Source organism: Sphaerodactylus townsendi, linkage group LG15 (genome assembly GCF_021028975.2).
Source record: "Sphaerodactylus townsendi isolate TG3544 linkage group LG15, MPM_Stown_v2.3, whole genome shotgun sequence".
Taxonomy (NCBI): Eukaryota; Metazoa; Chordata; class Lepidosauria; order Squamata; family Sphaerodactylidae; genus Sphaerodactylus; species Sphaerodactylus townsendi.
In genome coordinates this window covers 35979238-36001792 of record NC_059439.1, presented here as the reverse complement: position 1 = coordinate 36001792, position 22555 = coordinate 35979238, and the positions used below count along the sequence as shown (strand labels likewise).

General features: G+C 53.2%; 1 protein-coding gene across 1 annotated transcript in view; it reads left to right on the top strand.

Moving 5' to 3' along the window:
- The window catches only part of ACIN1 (apoptotic chromatin condensation inducer 1), a 37700-nt gene extending 17945 nt beyond the window's left edge, over positions 1-19755 (top strand). Inside the window, exons 7-20 of the mRNA XM_048516826.1 lie at positions 1075-1293; positions 1438-1538; positions 3189-3542; positions 5010-5148; positions 11777-11822; positions 13078-13220; positions 13311-13466; positions 13563-13710; positions 15258-15403; positions 15497-15604; positions 16706-16813; positions 17975-18293; positions 18828-18928; positions 19080-19755. Of these exons, the coding sequence (XP_048372783.1) occupies positions 1075-1293; positions 1438-1538; positions 3189-3542; positions 5010-5148; positions 11777-11822; positions 13078-13220; positions 13311-13466; positions 13563-13710; positions 15258-15403; positions 15497-15604; positions 16706-16813; positions 17975-18293; positions 18828-18928; positions 19080-19382 (2391 nt within the window). The 3' untranslated portion in view covers positions 19383-19755. The remainder of the gene's footprint in view (positions 1-1074; positions 1294-1437; positions 1539-3188; positions 3543-5009; positions 5149-11776; positions 11823-13077; positions 13221-13310; positions 13467-13562; positions 13711-15257; positions 15404-15496; positions 15605-16705; positions 16814-17974; positions 18294-18827; positions 18929-19079) is intronic.
- Positions 19756-22555: the final 2800 nt, after the last annotated feature.

Below are 22555 nucleotides of genomic sequence, written 5' to 3'. Positions count from 1 at the left end.
ATCTTGACACTTAGCCACTGCACTATGCTGCCTATCTGCACTAGATGCTGTCCCTGGGGGTTAAAAGGTCTCATGTTCAGCTGGCGCACAGGGCATACAAAGAGCATGCTCTGGGTTCAAGGAAGCAGCCTCTGAAAACAAACAGGCGTGCCCAGCACCAAACAGCGTTCTTCTTGGGAGACGGAGTGGGGAAGGGAACCTGGCCAGCGCAACGGTTCCAGGCCTCAACTGGGTTCTCAACTGGAGCCAGCATGGTGTGGTGGTTAAGAGCAGGTGCACTCTAATCTGGAGAACCGGGTTTGATCCCCTGCTCTGCCATTTGAGCTGTGGAGGTTTATCTGGTGAACCAGATTAGCGTGTGCACTCCAACACACGCCAGCTGGGTGACCTTGGGCTAGTCACGGTTCTTTGGAGCTCTCTCAACCCCCGCCTACCTCACAGGGTGTTTGTTGTGGGGGAGAGGGAGGGAAAGGAGATTGTCAGCCCCTTTGAGTCTCCTTACAGGAGAGAAAGGGGAGGGATATAAATCCAAGTCTTCTCCTTCTGATTGGTATGAGGAAGCCATAAACAAATGGAAAACGCTTTGCACGCGCCCAAGCGCAAGCACAAATGCAGGTGGGATCGGCACACAGGTTTCAGACCAGAATGGCAGAAAGGAGAGAAAGCAGCACTCTTTACAGATACGCTTCGGTCCATCTTTCACGCCAGTGCTGCTTTTCTAATGCGACTTTCAGGAAGTCTTTCCTTACGCGCTTTCTGCTCTCTCGATGTCCCGTTCCCCTCTGGAACAAGAGCCCTCCTGCTAGGGCTGCCAACCTCCAGGCAAGGCCTGGGGATCTCCTGGAATTTCACCTCCAGACTACAGAGATGCGTTCCCTTTGAGGAAATGTCCGTGCTGAAGGGTGGCCTTATAGACAGGTGGGGTCTTTGTGCCCCACCTGGACTTGGCGCCCCCTTCTCCTGCTGCGCCGCGGATTGCTTGACTGGAGAGCACCGTTCCTCCGTTGCGAATTTCTGAACCGCCCCCCTTGCCACGAGCCGGGCGCCTCAGTGACTCCGTCTCTCTGCTTTCAGTCCCGCAGCCCCGAAGCTTCGAGGGACAGCGCCAGCTACCCTCCCACCAAAGAGTCCTCCCCGCCAGGGGAGTGCCCCCCAGCTCGCCAGGATGTGTCGTCAAGTCCCAGGGAAGAGGGAAGGACAACTCCTTCCCTGCTTGCGGACCCTCAGAGACACCCCAGCCATGTCCAGAAGCAGCAGCACGAAGCGGAGTCGGAGAGCACCGTCCCGGAGCGAGTACGAAGCGAACAGGGTCGGAGGGGCGGGGGTCTCCTCTGTAGGGGTGCCAGCTACTCTGTAGCTTAGCTTTGGGGGGGGAGGCGCATACAGGGGGGTTGGGGGATCTGGCCCCTTCCTGCTAAACCCCACCTTTCCCTGCAGGACCTATCGGAGCCCCCCTTCCCTGTGGAGGCTCCGGGGCTAGACACCAGGGGTCCTGTCTCACTGCCACAGCATCCACCTGAGCGGCAGCACAGCAGACGGTAAGTATTGGTGCAGACTGGGTGGGGAGGGCACAAGGCAGGGGGGGGGCAGCATCCTGGCCTATTTGCAGACAAGAAGTCTAAGAAGAGAACCAGCGGGGTGGACCCAAACCATCCCAGTGGCAGAGGGGAGACTCCTGGGGAAGCCACTCAGTGCGCAATGACCCACGTGCGGGGTGTGTGTGTGTCCGGGCAAAAATTGCTTTTTTACCCTGTACTTCCACGTAATTATAAGACATCCTCTTCGAAAAAAATAGAAATAGTAGAGGTTTTGCTTGAAGCGCGTAAAACGTGTGCTATCCCCCAAAAGTAAGACATAGCAAAGTTTTTGTTTGGAAGCATGCCCGACGAACAGAACACAGAAAAATAAGACATCCCCTGAAAATAAGACATAGCGCATCTTTGGGAGCAAAAATTAATATAAGACACTGTCTTATTTTCGGGGAAACACGGTCGGACACGGAGTGATGGGTTCAAGGCGAAGGAAAAGAGATTCCACCAAAACATTAGGAAGAACTTCCTGACTGTCAGGGCTGTTCGACAGTGGAGTTCATTGCCTTGGAGAGTGGTGGAGTCTCCTTCTTTGGAAGTCTTTCAACAGAGGCTGGATGAACTTATGTTGAGAGTTCTTTGATTGTGTGTTCCTGCAGGGCAGGGGGTTGGACTTGATGGCCCTTGGGGTCTCTTCCAACTCTATGACATGATCAGCATCCTTGGTACGGCCCGTAGCGATGCCCGTGCCCTCTGAAGGGACTTTGTCACCTCAATGAGGTTTTTTTTGGGGGGGGGAGAGTCAAACTGTATTTCAGAGTAGCTGGGATGCACCTCAGAAAGGGGAAGGAAGAGGGAAGAAGGCCAAGGGACACTGGGTAACACGGTAGTAGCACGGCTTGGTTGAACCCTACACCAGTTAATGGAGAGCTTCAGACCACCAGCCGAGCTCTTTTCCCTTGCCTCTGAGGTTTTTTTTTTTTTTTTTTTGGGGGGGGGGGGGGGTCCATAAAACTGGGTTTGGGGTCAACAAAACGGTCAATTTCCAGACAAAATCGAGCTGGTTTTTGAAGTCTGAAGGGCATCGAGGGGCTTAATGTTTCAGACTGGGAGGTGGTTTCGAGGGGTAGCTGTGTCGTCTGCAGATTTGAAGGCACGGGTTCGAGTTCAGTGGCATCGAGTTCAGTGGCACCCAGAGAAGACCAATTTTCGGGGCGGGAGCTTTTGAGAGCATCTGATTAAAAAAAAAAGCTTTGATTCTCAAAATCTCATCTCCCCCCCCGCCCCCGCCCCCCAAAAACCCCCTCATAAGGTGCTGCTAGACTTGAATCCAGGCCTTTTCAGGCTTCCTTGGGTGTTGTTAAAGATTTCTTCAGAGTAGCTCTTGCTGGTTCTGATATGCTGGGGAGCTTCGGTCCAAACGCAGCCCGGATCCTGCCTCTCTCGCTTTCGGGCCAAGGGATCGTCCCTCCTCACCCCATGGAAGTCTTCTGTGCCCAGGACCTGAGCTAGCTGACTGCAGGGTGGGGTGGGAACCCCTGGCCCCCATGGGGAGGGGGGCAGGCACCCCTGCTTGCAAACATGCTGGCGGCTGACCCAATTTTATGGCTGGGGGCGGGGGAAGAGATCCTGGGGCCCTTTCCAAGGGGATTGGTGCAGCGAGGCCCGGGGGGTGGCTTTGCCTTTGCGGCGGCCGCACCGGTTGGATCCCCGCCTGCCCTCCCTCTTTATGCCGGGGCTGGGGGAAGCGACGCAGCCCCTGCTGCTGGGGGTGGGGGGGGGGTGGCCGGGTCCCCCTCCCTCCCCCGTCCTCCCGGGGGCTGCTGGGAAGGCGGCGGCAAGATGGCTCCGGCGCCCGCCCGCTCCTCCGGTGCTCCGCTGCTGCTGCTGCCGCCGCCGCCGCCTCTGCTGCGCCCGCCGCCGCCCCCCCTGCCCGGGCTCGCGTCGCTGCGGCGCCTGCTGGACTAGAGGCGGAGCCGGCCCGGCCATGCTGCTTTCCGAGAGCAAGGCAGGGTGGGTGAGAGAGAGAGAGAGAGAGAGAGAGAGAGAGACGCGGCCTGGCCCCCCGCCCGGAGCCCCCCCCCCGGCCCCGCCAGCCAGCCAGCCCCCCGCCCGCCCAGCCGCCCTCGCCGCGTCCTTCGCCGCCGGCCCGACCCTCGTCTCCTTCCTCCCTCCGGCTTCACCCATCCATTCATTCATTCTCCCGTCCGCCCCACGTTTCTCTCCCTGCGCCATTCCCGGCTGCCCGCTCCCCTCCCCCCGCCCCGGTCAGATCTCCGGCCCGATCCCCCCCCCCTTCTCCGCATTTGCACCGCATGCACCCGGATAAGCAACCCAGCCTGCGTTTTCTCTCCTCTACCCCCCACCCCCCCAGCTCGGTTTGCTTCCCTGCCTCCATCCATTCATTCATTCGCCCGACCCCTGCCCCTCCCCCGCCGCCTTTCTCTGCCCGGCTGCTCCCTGCCTGCCTGCCCCTCGGGCCCCTCCACCATCCATTTTTCTCGCCCCTTCCTTTCCCTCCCCCCCTTTCCATCTGCCTGCTTCCGTGCGCTTCTGCCTCCCCCCCCCCACATCTGGGACTCCCAAGATGCGCTTATGGGCACACATGCTCCTGCCTGGCCTTTTTCCTTTCCCCGCCGCCAACGTGCCCCCCCCCCCTTGTTCTTTTCTTCCTGGATCAGCTTCTAGATACCCAAAGGCACTCTTAACACACACACACCCCATTTTCTCCCTCCAACCCGCTTCCCGCTTCATCTGTAGCAACTCGGGCAGTTTACTACTCAGTGTTAAGAGCTGAGGGTTGTGGGAGGGGGGAGATAGGCAAAGGGCTGGCATGGGGGTGCTGTTTGGGGGGCAGGGGGTGAGGCTGTGCTGTTAGGGAACCCTTTCTCAAAGGAGAGAGGCGCTTGGGGCTTTTTTTGCCTTCTGACCCAGAAGTAGGGAGGAGGAAGGCAAGGACAAAACCTCTTCTGCTGGGAAGTTCTAATCTGTCAATTTTTGCTTTAGCCACCCTGAGCCTGACCTTGGTCAGGAAAGGGCGGGACGGAATTTAGATAAATAAGATCGGGGTGAGATCTTTGGTCTTGGCTACTTGGGGAAAGGGTCCGTTCTTAGATCAGGGTCAGAAAGGGAAATGCATTTGGAGGGCTCTGGGGAAAGGGAAAGGCTGGTGGTAAGTGGATTGTTCCTATTGACAGGTATCGCTGAACTTTCGTTTTGTGCCTTCTGTGGCCGTTGTTCACTCAGGAGCATCCTTGATGTGGGGAGAAGGAAGGAAGGAAGGAAGGAAGGAAGGAAGGAAGGAAGGAAGGAAGGAAGGAAGGAAGGAAGGAAGGAAGGAAGGAAGGAAGGAATTAGAAGAGGGGCATTGGAGGGAAAGGGGTGGCAGGAAACTTCCAGAAACCCCAGGGTCCGGGCCTGAGCAGAGAGGGTGCCCCGACTCCTCGACAGCCCTGACCGCCTCTCCCTCTTTCTGTGCAGCGAGGAGAAGCAAGAGGCACCCATGGAGCAGTCGGAGCCCCGACCAGAGAACGAGGCCCCCGAGCCGGGCTCCGACGATCACCCTTCTGCTGAGACCGGCGGCCCCGACGCGGTCCCCGAAGACGAGGAGAAGAAAGAGGTAGCGTGTCGGGGCTCCCCTCGGAGCCTGGGTCGGAGGGGGGACCCCCAGCGTGCAGCGAGGAATGGGATAGAGGGCAGGTGGGGGGACCCTGCAGAGAGGAGAGGGGCCATGGGGGAGAGAGGCTCTTGTCTGTTTCTCTTGCCAGTCAGTTCCTGCATTTGTAGGGCCTGGTTTGGAGGATTGGGTCTTTGAGGAGGAGGAGGAAGGCTAAGTGCTTGGCTAGGCCATTGCTTCTCTGCGGAGCCCTGGAATAGCAGGGTGGGGTTGTCCCCTTTTTCGGCACCCTACCGAACCCTTCTCTTTTGCCACCCTTCGCACACGGGAATCTTGGCCCGGGGCTGCAATTGCCAAAGGATCCTGTCTGTAGGAGCGCAGGAAACCCACCGCCTGGAACTGGGCAGCCGGTTCAGCCGTCTTTGGTGTTTAAAAAAAGGCACCAGGCTCCTAGTCACTTGCAGCTGCGAACGAAGACGCTTGAAATGGCGCAAGTCGCGAAAGCCAGTGGGATGGCGCAGGAAGGGTTCCCTTGGCTTGGCGCAGGATTTACAGGGCTCTGCAGAGCTTCCCTCCCTTCCCAGGTCTGGCCAAAAAAAAAAAACCGGAATAAATTATGCAAATTAACACACCAGAGCATAAATTATGTGAAGCAGCGTGGTTTGTATAATTTATGCGAGGCGCAGATTTTTGGCTTACCTGGCTGCGAGAGTCTAGTGATTCCAATCCTGTGGCTTGGCTCCTAACGTAGCGCTGGTGGAACACAACGTTCGCACTTTTCCCATGCTGCAGCCCCCAATCCCCCCCCCAATTGTTTTCCTGGGACAGTATGGGGGTATTTAGGGCTGTGGTGGGAGGGGGAGAAAAGGGAGTCGCACCCCATGGTTGGAAAATCTCCCACACGTGGACACTGTTGCCTGCAACTCTGTGCATGTGTCGCCCTGCCTTAAGACACCGATTTATTTCCGTGTTTCATGTAGCTTAACAACAGCATGAAACTATCTTTCAAACGGAAGGGGGAGCCCCAATTATCTCATAAAAGTAGTTATTAGTTAGCAACGACCCCTGATTTTGGGTGGACTGAGTATTATCTGTTTGCTGACCATCCTTTTTTCGAAAGGTCCGTTTCCCCCACCCTCCTCCCCGCCTCTTGATTTCCGGCAATTGACTGGTCCCTTCTCTAAACCCGGCCCCGTCAGTCTGATCTCTGTGGAAAGGAGGCTGGTGGTCAGGGTGGGGCAGAGCTGCTTCCGGGGACCAATAAGGACACGCGTGCAAACACACCCCTTCTTTTCGTGCTGCTAACAAAAGAGGGGAGGGGTGGGGCCAGAGCTTGCTTCCCTCCCGTCCTAAAGATAGCTTCCCCGACCCCGTTGACGTTCTCCTCTGGACTCGTTTGTTCTGATCCCCGTTTTAAAGAGGCTCCAACCCACCGGGAGTGCGAAAGAGAGAGAGAGAGAGAAGGACCGGAGAGAGAGAGCGCGAGTGTACAGATGTGGCGGCAGATGTGGAGGTTGATGAGAGATGTTGGATACCGTCTTTGGGGCCTTCCAAAGTTGGCCTTTCCTGGGACCGTACCTGCTACTACTGCTCTGTGGAAGCCTCTGGCTGAATAGCTGTCCACGTAAGGATTGTATTCTTGTGTGAGTTCTGCCTGGTCCATCGGTCGTTCTGAGTCTGACGGTGTCTTCTTCTGTGGGGGCTCAGTGCCACGCTCCGTGCCTGCGGCCACGCCTGCCTGCAGCTGATTCTCAGCTAAGCACCAAAATCCAGGTGCGGCTGTTTGAACTGTGCCAGGTGCAGAGTGGACCGGATGAAAGAGGTTCTCCTGGTGTCCGCGTGGTGCTGCTCCGTGGACCCAGATAGGCGGTCTCGGCTGGGCTGATGAGATGCGTGGACCTTCTGCCACCACTCAAGGCTTCCGTGTGGGCAAGAAGAGCAGCCAAGGGCTTCTCAAGCACCGTTGGAGAACCTGTCGCCTGAGAAAAGTAACCACAGGCTCTTGTGAAGTTCTCTGCCACCCGCCAGCTGCCACCATGTGTGTTTGGGTTCGTGCCTTTGAGTGGGAGGCAGCCCAGAGAACTTGGTTCACCAGCTTGGAGATTCAACCGGCTTCTGCAACCTCCCACATTTGTGTATCTTCTCACTCGGCCAGTTGCCGCATCTCCAAGGGTGTCTCGAATTTTCACTTCCTGGAATCTTGGGCTGCTCTGCTGCTTCTGCGACTTATCTCGGGAGGCTTCCTCAGCCTTGGAGAACTTCTCCATCCACATCTCCAGTAGTATCTTGGGAGTGTAAAGCTAACCGGGGCTTGCAGATCTGACACCCTGGTGTTCTCCATCACGTTGCGGGGACCTCCACCTCCACAGGATCCTTCGGCGTTGCCAGGCGTTGCCTAAGAGGACTTGGCTTGCTTAGGGTTCACTGAAAGACCTCACCATCAAGGTTTTTCAGTGACGTCAAGACGTCTTTCCGCCTCCTCTGGGATCCCTTCCAGAAAAGGACTTTTGATGCCAGTTATCCTGTTTTTACCTGGAGTTTGGACAGTTAACCACACTGCGAATTCAGTTCTCGGTTGTACTCGTTGGCATTTTCTACGTAATCCCACAATTGTCCCGCCGCTTACGGGACTCTGCCAAGCTCCTTGTTGGCCCGGTCTCGGCCCGCCAAGAACTGATGCTTCGATCCTCCCTCCGCCCCCTGTCTTGCCAAGGGGGGGCGGTGCTTCTGTCTCGCCCTCTCTCCTCCGGGACACTTTGACTCCGACCACCATCCAATCGAGCGCTAGGTTCCTACCTACCACCAATCAACCAGCACCTCTCTTGTCACCCAACCCAACCAAGCACGCACCTTTCAGGCCAGGGAGGGCTCGTTCCGATTGGACCAGCCGTTGCCTAGATACTGCGCACACACTGAGGTGCAATTGGCTGAACAGAAGACCCTGCCCCAGGTGTGAGAGGGTACCTGGAGCACTTGTCCTAATTTTTTTTGGGTTTTTCTTTTAATTTAATAAAGACAAAAAATAAGAATCGGTTGCTACTTTTCCTGGGGGTGGGTGGATCCTGTTTTTAATTTGAATGGAGGGTTCCCCCCCCTTTCTGGTTTTAACGATGGGGGAGCAGGGAATCTGTGGGCACCTAAGTTTAGTTTGTGTGTCAACCTGGTTTGGCCGTGCCCCCCTCCTTGCTTGAACCGAGGGGTCTCCTGACATTGGGATGGGCCCGTACTCCCAACCACCTGCTCTATCCATTTCTCTAAGGAACCGCTGTTCAGGAATAAAGTGGACGTGCAGCGAGCTGCGAGAGAGCTCGTGGGGCAGGGCCAAAAGAGGGAGGGGTGGAAGTTGGGACCCTGTTCTGGAAAACCATTTCTCCACAAGTCGCCAATGATCAAAGAGCGTTGTCTCCAGTTTGGCTGAAGTGGGGGCCACCCCACAAAAAGCACCTCCCCCGTAGCCCGGTCCTGCATCACAGGGGTAACTAGAGGCTGCTCTTTCCTTGGAGGACCTGCTAATGTTAACAGAGCAGGAGGTCTATGGGCTATCAAGAAGAGACTTTTTGATAGAGAGTTTCAACAGATGCTAGAGGAAGCTAATAAAACCTGTTCCCCGATCTCTCTGGGAATACCTGTGGATAGATTAATTGTAGCCCGGTACCTTTATCTCCTGGTGGCATAGAGCAATCACCTTAGCTAGGTGTAATGCCCTGCCTTCTTCCTTTAGCCTTGGACGCCACCTTGGAATTCCACATAAAGAAAGGAAATGCCTGTGTGGCATGGGTTCTGTGGAAACAGTATCTCATATGCTGTTGGATTGTCCTTTTTGTGAGATAGGTAGGAAGAAGCACATAATCCCCTTCCTGCATGGAAGCGAAGGCATTACAGATAAACAGAAGGTTATATATCTTTTTAAACAGCCACAACTACGAGCTGTTGGAAGCAGTGGCTAAATTTTTAAATGGTGTTATTTTAACTCTTCAGAAGTTGCAAAGGCTGTTATTATTTTGCAATGTTAATGTGAAACTATTTATATGCCATTAAAGGTATTCGAAATCGATTCATAGAGGCTGCTCTAGAGTTGTCAGCAGCCAGCATACCCTGGGAGGAATTCTGGGTGGAGCCCGTTAGACTCATATCGCTTCCGGTTAAAACTGGAAGTGACGCAGGGGACGCTCTGGCATCTTGCAAAACTACGGTAAAACAAAGACCTTTTTTGTAGAATGCTAAAGCATTCCCTAGGCCAGTGGTGGTGAACCTTTGGCACTCCAGATGTTATGGACTACAATTCCCATCAGGCAGGGGCTGATGGGAATTGTAGTCCATAACATCTGGAGTGCCAAAGGTTTGCCACCACGGCCCTAGGCCACTTCCGGCCTTCCTTATTTCTCTTTGGAGAAAGGATATTTATAGATTTAGGCCTCAGAAACCAACGGCGGCTTTTTGTGGTCAAAAACCAGGATGGACTTAGCCCGACCACGTTGGATCCTGCCGTCCGGCAAAGCTAGCTTCATTTTTCCAACCCAGCCAGTCCTCCCAGGACGGTGGCTATTGAACTGTCCCCTCTGGTCATTTGCGTACCACAGCGCTTTAAAAAAAATTAGCCTGCTTGTCCACATAGCCATTCGTTCCCCAACTATGGCATGTTACACTGCTGCCCGTTTCACCGCTTCCCTGCTGTAGTTGCCCAGGAAAACTTTCTCCAGGTGGGCCAGGTGAGATGCTGGTTAGAAGCCCACCTGGAGAAAGCTGTTCCCGGCTTTGCACTGGAGCAGCCTGTTGGTATGAGAATTTGGCCCCCTTTCAAATTACACGTGACTCTTCGTTTGGCAGGACGACAGAAGGCTGGCTCGTGAGTTTTCTTGTAAACTCGCACGAGGATCTCAGCTGCGAGGACATGATTTTGAAAGGTGTCCTCTGACCTTACTGAGTCTTTGTCCTCTGGAAAACCAAAGCAGCAGTGGCGTAGGAGGTTAAGAGCTCATGTATCTAATCTGGAGGAACCGGGTTTGATTCCCAGCTCTGCCACCTGAGCTGTGGAGGCTTATCTGGGGAATTCAGATTAGCCTGGGCACTCCCACACACGCCAGCTGGGTGACCTTGGGCTAGTCACAGCTTTTCGGAGCTCTCTCAGCCCCACCTACCTCACAGGGTGTTTGTTGCAAGGGGGGAAGGACAAGGAGATTATAAGCCCCTTTGAGTCTCCTGCAGGAGAGAAAGAGGGGATATAAATCCAAACTCCTCTTCCTCCTCTTTAAACCGTACAAAGCAGCAGACTCCAGAACGTGATTCCACGTAGATTATCTTTGTGCAAGTCCTGGAGTGACACGTTTATTTAGTTTTGTATTGATTTAAAATATTTTTAGCTGCCTTTCGGCCTTGCAGAACTCAAGGCCTCTTATAGAGATGACATATGAGTGACCACAGTAAACAAGGTACTAAATAGCATCGCCTATCACTGCCTCCTGAAAATCGGAAGCAAGGGTGCCAGGTGCATTTCCCTGGGGATGATGGTTCCATAATTGGGGCTGTCACCAAAAAGACCCACCGAAGAGCTTTTTTTGACTGATGTGACAGTCAGTAGCACCTGTCCTTGTTTCGTAATTCCCAGGCAGAAACATATAAGAGAGGACAGTTCTTCAAATATCCTGGTCCCAAGCCATTTGCAGGGCTTTAAAAGATGAAACCAACACCTTAAATTGGGCATGCCCGTGTTGGCGAACCTATGGCACTCCAGATGTTCATGGACTACAATTCCCATCAGTCCCAATTGGCCATGCTGGCAGGGGCTGATGGGAATTGTTGTCCATGAACATCTGGAGTGCCATAGGTTTGCCACCGCTGCCCTATACCCTTTGGATTACGGGGCATGCCGTTTCCGTTCAGTGCCTAGCCAATAGTGAAGGCCGGATCGGTTTCAGATCCTTGCGTTCACCTGGACTACCAACTCCTCATCCTCCTATTTTATTTATATACCGCCCTCCCCCAGCCAGCATAGAGCTCAGGGTGGTTTACAGCAGGATAAAAACATGATCAACGCAATAATAATAATCCAACGTAAGAAATTTTTGTGTAATGAATACGTTAAGATAGAACTTACACACACAGCTTGTACAGTGTGTGCTTGAATTTGTCTGAGTTCTGCCTGCTGAGCGTCTCTGGCAAGAGCAGGATGCCGACAGGTTGGGTCCATGGCAGAGGTCTTCAAACTATGGCCCTCCAGATGTTCAGGAACTACAATTCCCATCAGCCTCTGCCAGCATGGCCAAGTAGCAGGGCTGATAGGAATTGTAGTTCCTGAACATCTGGAGGGCCATAGTTTGAAGACCCCTGGTCCACGGAGAGGGTACCCCTTGCCACGTATTCAGCTAGCAGGAGGGGTGAGCTGGGGAAGTCTGCAGCATCCACTTTATTCTTGAATAAGCGGAGAACCCTGAGCCCTTGTTCCAAGCTGGGCCCCTCCTTCATTTTTTATGCCCTCTTCCCACTCCCACACCTCCCCCCCTGATATGGCGGCCATGTTCCAGACTCCAGATGCTGACCTGACTATCCCTCTGTGTGGGGCTTTTCTCTCTCTCTCTCCCTCTCTCTCTCTCTCCCTCCCTCTTCTCTGTTTCTGTTCCCTCCTTGCCTGCAGGGTTCAGCCCAGCCGAAAGCCTTCAAGAGAAAGATTTCTGTTGTCTGTAAGTACGAGGGGGCTCTCCCTCTGGCCGCAGAACTGGCGTTCTCTGCCTTCCAAGTATGTTGGGGAGGGGGACCGTCACCTTGGGGGTGGGGGGGGGGTTGCAGTTTCTGGTGGATTCCGAAGGAAGCAAAGTTGGGGCGGAAGCCCTGCCTTCAGAGCAGCCACGCGAGGAACGGGGAGAACTTTTGTAAGCGGGCCCCGGAGATATGGCTTTGCTCAGTTTTTGGAGAAAAAATCTGCAGATCTTCACTCACCGAAGGTCCTCGGGAGGGCTACGAGGGAATGAGGTATGCGGTCACCACCGTACTTGGTGTTGACGCAAGCCTTGAACTGCTCTTGGGTTCATGCTCGGGAATAAGTGAATTGGGGTGCTGTGTGGTTTCCAGGCTGTATGGCCGTGTTCTAGCAGCAATCTCTCCTGACGTTTCGCCTGCATCTGTGGCTGGCATCTTCAGAGGATCCTCTGAAGATGCCAGCCACAGATGCAGGCGAAACGTCAGGAGAGAATGCTGCTAGAACACGGCCATACAGCCCGGAAACCACACAGCACCCCAGTGATTCCGGCCGTGAAAGCCTTCGACAATACAATAAGTGAATTGTTTATCAGAGCTTATTTTTGCCCTGACGGGCTCCCCGGTGGGGACAAAGAGGCTTACACCGTTCTCTTCGTATCAGCCTCATGACACCCCTGCGAGGTAGGTTAGGCTGAGAGTATGGGACTGGCCCTATGCCACCCACAGGCTTCCATAGTGGGGAGCTGAAACACGACTGACCTGGTTCTACCTAGTCCCATCAGGCTACACCATACTGGTTCTAAAACCTGCCAGAGGAACCCCATGCCTTTGAGCATGTGCAGTGTGCAGTTCCCCAAGCTACTGCTCGTTCTTCTGGAATTAGGAGAAAAGGGTGCCAGGTCGGAGGGTGTGAGTCCCTTGTTGTAAACCGCCCTGAGCCCTCAGGGGGAGGGCGGTATATTGAATGAATGAATGAATGAATGAATGAATGAATGAATGAATGAATGAATGAATGAATGAATGAATGAATGAATGAATGAATGAATGAATGAATGAATGGCTTTTTTAGTGCGGTACCTAACACTAGTGTGAACCAAGGAAAGATTCAGTGCCGGACCTTCCCGTTACTGGCCTCTAGCTTGGAGACTGAACTAGAGCTGGCATCTCCTCGAGAGGCCGTTGGGTTGAAACCTAGAGGAACAAGGCGTTTCAGCTCCGGGTCCTTTCTCTTGGGTGCAGCGTCAACAGTGGCCAAGGGAACTCCCGCCACAAACAGCGATGCAGAGGGGAGCCAGCTGGGAGGCCGGAAACGCCGCTGGGGGTCCAGCACAGCTGCCACGCAGAAGAAACCTTCCATCAGCATCACCACAGAGTCCCTCAAGGTACCGGGGAAGCTGCATGGAGCGTGGGCTGAGCTAGCCTCAGTCTGGCGCGGTGAACGTAAGCTGACGGGTACCGCTCTCATTTCCCAGAGCCTGATCCCCGAGATCAAGCCTCCGGCCGGGGGCCAAGAAGTGGTGGTAGACCTTCACGCCGACGACTCCCGCATCTCGGAAGATGAAGCCGAGAGGCACGCGGAGGAGCCGGCCCACGAGAAGGCCCTCAAGATCTGCCGCACCGTGACCCAGGTAAGCAGGGACCGCTGGGTGTGGTTGTGTCCAAAGGGGCAGGTCCGTTCTCTTGTTCCCCAAGATCCCCATTTACGGCGCTTGTTTGGTCCACAGGTGGTGCCAGCTGAGGGCCAGGAGAATGGTCAAGGAGAGGAGGAGGAAGAGGAGGAGAAGGCCCGCGAGGAAGAGCTGCCAGAGGCCCCTCCTGCCGTTGCTGTGGAGGCGGTCCTGCCGCCGCCTGTCGAACATGAAGTGAAGAAAGGTGAGGGAGAAGAAGAGTTTGGATTTATATCCCCACCCCTTTCTCTCCTGTAAGGAGCTTACAATCTCCTTTCCCTTCCCCCCTCGCAACAAACACCCTGTGAGGTGGGGATGGGGATGAGAGAGCTCCGAAGAGCCGTGGCTCGCCCAGGGTCACCCAGCTGGCGTGTGTGGGAGTGCACAAACTAACCTGGTTCCCCAGATCAGCCTCCACAGCTCAAGTGTCAGAGTGGGGAATCCAACCCGGTTCTCCAGATTAGAGTGCACCTGCTCGTAACCACTATGCCACGCTGTCTCTCGGGGTGGATTGTTTTTTGTGTTTCTGAGCCCTTGTCCGTGTTTAGAACATATGAGCCAGGCTGGATCTGACCAAAGGCCCAGCCTGCCCAGCATTCTGTTCACCCATTGGCCAGCTATTTGCCTCCAGGGAGCCCACTAGAAGAGTAATTGCAACTTCATCCTCCTGCCCATGCATCCTTGCATCTTCGCAAATTTAAACCAGCCTGCTACCTCTGGTACTGAATGGAGCAGATGTTCATCATGGCTAATAGTAACTGAGAGCACTGTCCTCCGTGAATTTGGCCATTCCCTTTTTAAAGATTTCCAGGCTGGCAGCCCCTCGCCACGCCTTGTAGCCATGAGTTCCTACCCTTTATCTACATACCGCATGAAGAAATAGAAGAGTTTTGGATTTATATCCCCCCTTTCTCTCCTGTAGGAGACTCAAATGGGCTTACAATCTCCTTGCCCTTCCCCCCCTCACAACAAACACCCTGTGAGGTAGGTGGGGCTGAGAGAGCTTCGAAAAGCTGTGACTAGCCCAAGGTTACCCAGCTGGCGTGTGTGGGAGGAGTGCACAGGCTAATCTGAATTCCCCAGATATGCCTCCACAGCTCAGGCGGCAGAGCAAGGAATCAAACCTGGTTCCTCCAGATCAGAGTGCACCTGCTCTTAGCCACTACCTCCTTGTGTCTGTTCTCAATCAAAACAGTCAAAGGTCTGGAATCCATGCCCTACGAGGAGAGACTTAGGGAGCTGCGGATGTTTCTTTTGGTAAAGAGAAGGTTAAGAGGTGACGTGGCAGCCATGTTTAGATATTCGATGGGATGTCATGTTGGTGAGGGAGCAAGCTTGTTTTCTGCTGCTCCAGAGACTGGGACCAGGAGTAAGGGGTCAAGGTGAAGGAAAAGGGATTCCACCTAAACACCAGGGGAAACTTCCTGACAGTCAGGGCTGTTTGACAGTGGAATGCACTGCCTCGGAGTGTGCTGAAGTCTCCTCCTTTGGAGGTTTTTAAAGAGAGGCTGGATGGCCACCTGTCAGGAGTGCTTTAATGGTGTGTTCCTACATTGCAGGGGGTTGGACTGGATGACCCTTGGGGTCTCTTCCAATTCTACGATTCTAGTTAACCCTGGATTCTTAGCAATGAGAGAGGGGGGAATCTTTTCCCTGTCCTTCTCTGAACACCACTCATAATTCTATAGATCTCATGTCTCCCCTCATCTGTTTTTTCCCTAAGCTGTTGTCATTTTCCCCCCCACCCTACAGTCACACTAAGCGACACGCTGACCAGGAGGTCCATCAGCCAACAGCGCTCGGGCGTCTCGATCACCATCGACGACCCTGTCCGCACGGCCCAGGTCCCCTCTCCTCCACGCGGTAAGGTCACCAACATCGTCCACATCTGCAACTTGGTGAGTACTCGGGGGCCTGTGGGCGGCACTCAGGAAACAAACGGGATACAGGTCTTTTGGGCCCTCCCTAACCTTTGAACATCTGGCCCACAGGTGAGACCCTTCACTCTAGGGCAGCTGAAAGAGTTGCTAGGTCGGACAGGTACCTTGGTAGAGGAAGCCTTCTGGATCGACAAAATCAAATCCCATTGCTACGTCACGGTAAGTCGCTTGGCTGTGCTGCTTCTTTTTTAAAATTAATTTTTATCTATATCTATCTATCTATATCTATCTATATCTATCTATCTATCTATCTCTATCTATCTATCTATCTATCTATCTATCTATCTATCTATCTATCTATCTATCTATCTATCTATCTATCTATCTATCTATCTATCTATCTATCTATCTAACTATCTATTATATCTATATCTATCTATATATCTATCTATTATATATACATATAGATATAGATAGGTATAGATATGGATATGGATAAAAGTGTATTTATATACACAACCCAGAATAATAAAAATATAATGGATCCTATAACGTTCAACAACAGGATGGATCTTAATTTTCCATAAAATGTAAACATGATACATGTCATAAGTTTTATGAACTATTTATTTATTGGTTGTGGGTCAAAGGCCATAAATTTTTTAAAAGCAAGACAGATAGGGGTACAGGATCAATATGGTTCCTATCATAGTGAATGATGCCCATCTTGTGTTTTGTACTACTGTGGTTGGTTTTTTTATTTGTTTTAATATACATACACCTGTATGGAGAACCTGAGTGGTGTAGCGGTTAAGAGCAGATGCACTCTAATCTGGAGAACTGGGTTTGATTCCCTGCTCTGCCACTTGAATTATGGAGGCTTATCTGGTGAACTAGATTAGCTTGTGCACTCCAACACATGCCAGCGGGGTGACCTTGGACTAGTCACAGTTCTTTGGAACTCTCTCAGCCCCACCTACCTCGCAGGGTGTTTGTTGTGAGGGAGGGGAGAAGGGAAAGGAGATTGTCAGCCCCTTTGAGTCTCCTTACAGGAGAGAAAAGGGGGGACATAAATCCAAACTCTTCTTCTTCTGTCTACCAACTGAGGCTATATGTCACACACTTTGTGTAGCGTGAGTGAATCAGAGTTTTACGCACAAATTGTGTTGCTGAAGTTATGCTAATGTTTTTATTGCTGGTCTAAGGCCATAAATAAAAGTTATTTGATTGATTGATGCAATTTTGGGAGAGAACCTTGGAAGCTCAGCTAAGACCTCCGTGCCAACTGTCCCATCTGTTTTCCTCCCCTCCCCTCCTCAGTACTCCACAGTGGACGAAGCCCTCGCGACACGCAATGCCCTGCACGGCGTCAAGTGGCCACAGTCGAATCCCAAGTTCTTATCAGCTGACTTTGCGGAACAAGATGAGGTACCAACACCTGTGTGCCTACCTGTGTCAGAGGCAGAGATGGGCGTAGGTGGAAAAAGCTACCGTCTGTAAGGAATTGTGCAGCTGAGGAAATCGAGAGCAGAAATACGTTCATGCTTATTTTTCTGTGGAATTCCTTGACGTAAGATGTTTTGGTGGCCTGTAGATCAAGCTGGTTTTTAAAAAATGAGGTGAATTTCTCATATTAACAGCTGATAGCCAGGATGGTGAGGAATGCGGACAGCACTGTTTAGGGGAGCGGTAACTACCAGGCGCTGGTACCACCAGGGGATTGAAATACGACGTTGCTTTTTGTGTGGTGAGAGCCAGCGTGGTGTAGTGGTTAAAAGCAGGTAGATTCTAATCTGGAGAACCGGGTTTAATTCTCCACTCCTCCACCTGAGTGGCCGAGGCTTATCTGGTGAACCAGATGTGTTTCCGCACTCCTACATTCCTGCTGGGTGATCTTGGGCTAGTCGTAGTTCTCTCAGGACTCTCTCAGCCCCACCTGCTTCACCAGGTGTCTGTTGTGGGGAGAGGAAGGGAAAGGAACTTGTCAGCCTCCTTGAGTCCTTGAGAAAGATGGGGTATGAATCCAGACTCTTCTTCTTCTGTATTTGTTTCCATGGGAAAACAGTTTATTTTTATTTATTCATTAGCTGCCTTTCTACCTTGCTCAACTCCAAGCTGTTTACAGCATACAGAAAATAACCATTACAAAGCACGTTAAAGATTGTTTTAAAGTCTCAGTTAGGACGTGACACTAAATACAACCTTAATTGGTCAAATGTGCTGCCGAATAAAGCCGGTGTGGTGTAGTGGTTAAGAGCGGTGGATTCTGATCAGGAGAACCGGATTTGTTTCCCTGCTCCTGCACATGAAGCCTGCTGGGCGACCTTGGGTTACTCACAGTTCTCTGTGAATTCTCTCAGCCCCACCTACTTCACTAGGTGTCTGTTATGGGGAGAGGAAGGGAAAAGGAGTTTGGAAGCTGCCTCGAGACTCCTTGTGATAGAGAAAAGCAGGGTGTAAATCCAGGCTCTTTTTCCTTTTCCATTTTCGCTGCCTCCTGAAGATGGAAAGGGAGGAAGCCAGACGGGAGGCCCTGAGGCTACGCTGTCTTTTTGATGTTCGTATTTGATCCTTCTTTTTCTCTGGCAGCTGGACTTCCACCGGGGCCTGCTCCCCGAGCGTCCCGTAGAAGCCAAGGCAGACGAATCGTTAGCCCTCCCGGGAGTCGGCCCTGCCACCCGAGGAGAGCGGGAGATGTCCCGGCGCTCGGAAGCACGGGAGCGGGAGGCGGCCGTGCGGGAGCAGTGGGCCGAACGGGAGCGCGAGATGGAGCGCCGGGAGCGGACGCGGGCGGAGAGGGAGTGGGACCGCGACAAGGTGCGGGAGGGCCCACGCTCCCGCTCCCGCTCCCGAGAGAGGCGCCGCAAGGAGCGGCCCAAGTCAAAGGAGAAGAAAGCGGAGAAGAAGGGTAGGTGGGGGCGGGCACAAAGGGAGGCAGGTGGCAAATTCTGTCTCTCCCATGCCATCTTGTGACAGTCTGATTGGTGATCCCAGTGCGGTAAACTGGTGTTGTTTCCTCACTCCACATGAAGCCTTCTGGATGATCATGGGCTAGTCACAGTTCTTCAGAACTCTCTCAGCCCCACCTACCTTACAGGGTGTTGGTTGTGGGGAGAGGAAGGGAAAGGAGCTTGTAAGCCCCCTTGGGACTCCTGGAGGAACCGGGTTTGATTCCCAGCTCTGCCGCCTGAGCTGTGGAGGCTTATCTGGGGAATTCAGATTATCCTGTGCACTCCCACACATGCCAGCTGGGTGACCTTGGGCTAGTCACAGCTTCTTGGAGCTCTCTCAGCCCCACAGGGTGTTTGTTGTGAGGGGGGAAGGGCAAGGAGATTGTCAGCCCCTTTGAGTCTCCTGCAGGAGAGAAAGGGGGGATATAAATCCAAACTGTTCTTCTTCTTCTTGACATTTCCCCACCCCCTCCCTTCTTCCCTATCAGCAGAAAAGGCCCAGGAGGAGCCTCCAGCTAAGCTGCTGGACGACCTTTTCCGCAAAACCAAGGCAGCTCCGTGCATCTACTGGCTCCCCCTCACCGACACCCAGGTAAGCAGCGGCACCGTTTGTGAGCTCTGGGGAAGGAGGCTGAGCTGGGCCTTTCCCGGTGGGTGGGGGCAGCCCCTGTTTCCAGGCCGACCCTCCTCACTCTTGCATCTTCGCACTCTCCTCCACCCTCCCTCCCTCCCCCCACCCCCAGTACGTTCAGAAGCAGGCCGAGCGAGCGGCCAGGGCCCGGGAACGCGAGCGCCGGCGCAAGGAGCAGGAAGCGGAGGAGGCCCGCCAGCGAGAACGCAGCCGCCAGGCCGAGCGAGAGAAGAGGCGGGAACACAGCCGGGAACGGGAGCGGGAGCGGCCCAACGCGTCCGGAGGAGGAGGAGGAGGGGCAGGCCGGGGAGGCGAGCGCAGCGGCCGGGAGCGCGAGCGGCGGGAGACAAAGACCCGGCACAGCCGGAGCCGGAGTCGCAGCACGCCTGTACAGGACAGGGGGGGGCGCCGCTGAGATATTCCAACACCTTTCTGTTGACCCTTTCCCGGGGGGGAGGGTGGCATCACTTCTCCCAAATCTAGCCCTGGTGGGTGGCGGGGAGAGGGGCGGACAGGTTTGGGCCTTCCCCCTTTCCAGCAGCAGTGGAGGGGGGGTGGAGAAGAAGGGTGTTTGTGTGTGGATGAGGCAGCTGTGGGGGCCCTTCTTCTTCCTAAGGCAACGTGTTTCGTCCCCCAGCCTCCTCCGCCCGCCCCCCGCCCCCAGCTCCTCTCTTCTCCCGGGGCCAGGTCCCTTCCCATTGATTTGTATTTTATTTTGGGAAAAAATGGTTTTTTTTATTGCGATGATACAGGAAAGAGAGCATAATAAAGAGATGGCCTTAGTTTTATACCCGTTGTGTGTCTTTCCTGTGCAGAAGTGAAGGCTGATAGTCGGACCTGTTGCTAGGATTGGTATCTGGGTTTTTTCACACACACACACACACACACACACATACACACCCTTGGAATGGTTTGATTCAGTCCTATTGCTCCCCTGCCCCTGGGAGAGAGTTGGATTCATCCAGATGCCAGCAGTTCCAACCTCCTGTGCTAATGCAGAAACACAGAAACTGTTAGGATGAGGGCCCCGTTTTCTTATGGGACCCTTTGTAGGGCAGAGCTAGATTTTCTCCCAATTGGGAACAGCGTGCTGCTTAGCAGCTGGTGCTGTCCCCTCTGTGCCCACTAGGAGGCAGTGTGCCCAACCCCGAATGCCTAGCTGAGGGTCCACCCTCCTGCTCAATTCCCCAGGTAAGCTGTTCATGCCCAGTTATCTTGTTAGTTCCAGAGGAGCTCCTTAAGGAAATTATGGGTTCAGCAGGGGACAGCCGCACAGTCGAAGCTCAGATCCACCACAGAGACCAGTTGCTTGGCATTCTGAAAGAACAAGGGTTTGTCTAGATTGAACAAGGGTCTTCTAAGGTCCATAAGAGCAAGGTACAGCATGCAACATTCTCAGAATCTGTTTACTGTAGCAGGATGGGGAATATCCATCTGATTGTTGTAGCTTTGAAGACAGGCGTCAAAGAGTGTGGGCAGCGCTTGAGAAAATCTTGGTGGGATGCTGAAACGTGTTGCCAGGGCTCAGGGCAAGCGACGCTAATGCCTTTGCAGGTCTTATCCCTCTTCTCGAGGTGCAGAATTTTGCCTAGGCGACGCTCAGAAAGATACGCAAACGTAATTTTGCGCATTCCACGTTTCCAAACTCCATCTTGCAGAGACGGTACCTCGTGGAGTTTGTTTTTAGCATTGAGTATGTAAAGCCCTGGCTATGAAAAGACGGTGGCAGGAAGTCAGGGAAGGTGTCCACCGTGCCCAAAGGGAGACCTGTCCTAGGAGCCGTGCGCGGAAACGTGGTATGCGGAGGGTAAGTTCACCCAAGGACGGCGAAACGAGAGAGGAATCCAGGTTGCAGTTCTCTCGTTGGCCAAGAGGTGGCGGTGGCATTCTGTTGATTATTAGAATTTTGTTCAAATGAAGACAGAGCTACCCACATAAGAACAAGCCAGCTGGATCAGACCAGAGTCCATCTAGTCCAGCTCTCTGCTACTCACAGTGGCCCACCAGGTGCCTTTGGGAGCTCACATGTAGGATGTGAACGCAATGGCCTTCTGCGGCTGTTGCTTCCGATCACCTGGACTGTTAAGGCATTTGCAATCTCAGATCAAAGAGGATCAAGATTGGGAGCCATAAATCGACTTCTCCATAAATCTGTCCAAGCCCCTTTTAAAGCTATCCAGGTGAGTGGCCATCACCACCTCCTGTGGCAGCATATTCCAAACACCAATCACACATTGCGTGAAGAAGTGTTTCCTTTTATTAGTCCTAATTCTTCCCCCCAGCATTTTCAATGGATGCCCCCTGGTTCTAGTATTGTGAGAAAGAGAGAAAAATTTCTCTCTGTCAACATTTTCTACCCCATGCATAATTTTGTAGACTTCAATCCTATCCCCCCTCAGCCGCCTCCTCTCCAAACGAAAGAGTCCCAAACGCTGCAGCCTCTCCTCATAGGGAAGGCGCTCCAGTCCCTCAATCATCCTTGTTGCCCTTCTCTGCACTTTTTCTATCTCCTCCTAAGGAGACCTGCTCCCATCATCCAAGAGTGGGGTGTCCAGTATGGTAGACCAGCGCTGGGGAATGTGCACGTTAATCTGCCAGCAAGAGACCTCCGGCGACTCTGCATCGGACAAAGGGCAAAAAAACCAAGCAGTGTCAACAACTGCAACTTCCACAGAGAGGCAAGGAAGCCACAAGACGCTTTTGCAAAAGCACTTCGGCACCAAGGGGTGGAGCTTGTCACAAAGGGTGAAAGGCGACAGGCAGGTGGGGATGGTCGAGTCTTGCTCAGAGTCACCCGGGTGACCAGGTCTTGCCTTCCTGGCTTGGAAAAATCAGCTCTGAGAAGTTTGCACCTTACGCTAAGGTTGCTGGCAACTGGGAAGCTGATAGAAGCATAGATGCTATCCTTTATCCAGAAGTTCAGTCAATTTGAGGTGCAGCAGTCAAGGAAACTGTTAGGCTTCCGCGTTAGAATATAGTCCCGATCGAATATGAGAATTACAATTCATTTTTATGCTCTGCCTTTGTCAAAAACCATTATTTTGTGCCTCATTGAAGTGAGACTTTGATACAAGAGCGTTTACGGCAAAATGCATTTTTACTTTAAAACTTCCAAACAGATGGGAGAAGGGGGCACTAGGACCCGGGCGCAGCATTCTGCAACAAAGAAGGTCCAACATGCTTTGTTCTGTGGTGGAGGAATATACAGCCTTGTTATCTTTCTGTGGAACAGAGTAAAGGCAGGAGTTAAAAGTCGAGGAGCGCTCCGAACTGCAGCCTCTTCAATGTAGGGGGGCCGTGGGGTGGGCAGAGATTAGCGCTCTCCGTGCATGGATGAGAGGGTGAGACTTAAGAGGTGAAAAGACGGAGCCTGGCAAGGGACATTTTTGGACAAGCTGAATCTGTACAAAAGAGAGGAGCTCCTCTTGAATTGTAATGGAACTTGGACTGGGGGTCTTCATATCCAAAAGGCAGAAGAGATTATGATGCCAGAACACGACAGCTGCTTGAAAGCAACGAAAGGGGCCATTGGAGGGACTGGGCCCACCTGTGTTGCTCAGAGAAGGGGTTTGTAAGCAGAAGCTTAGG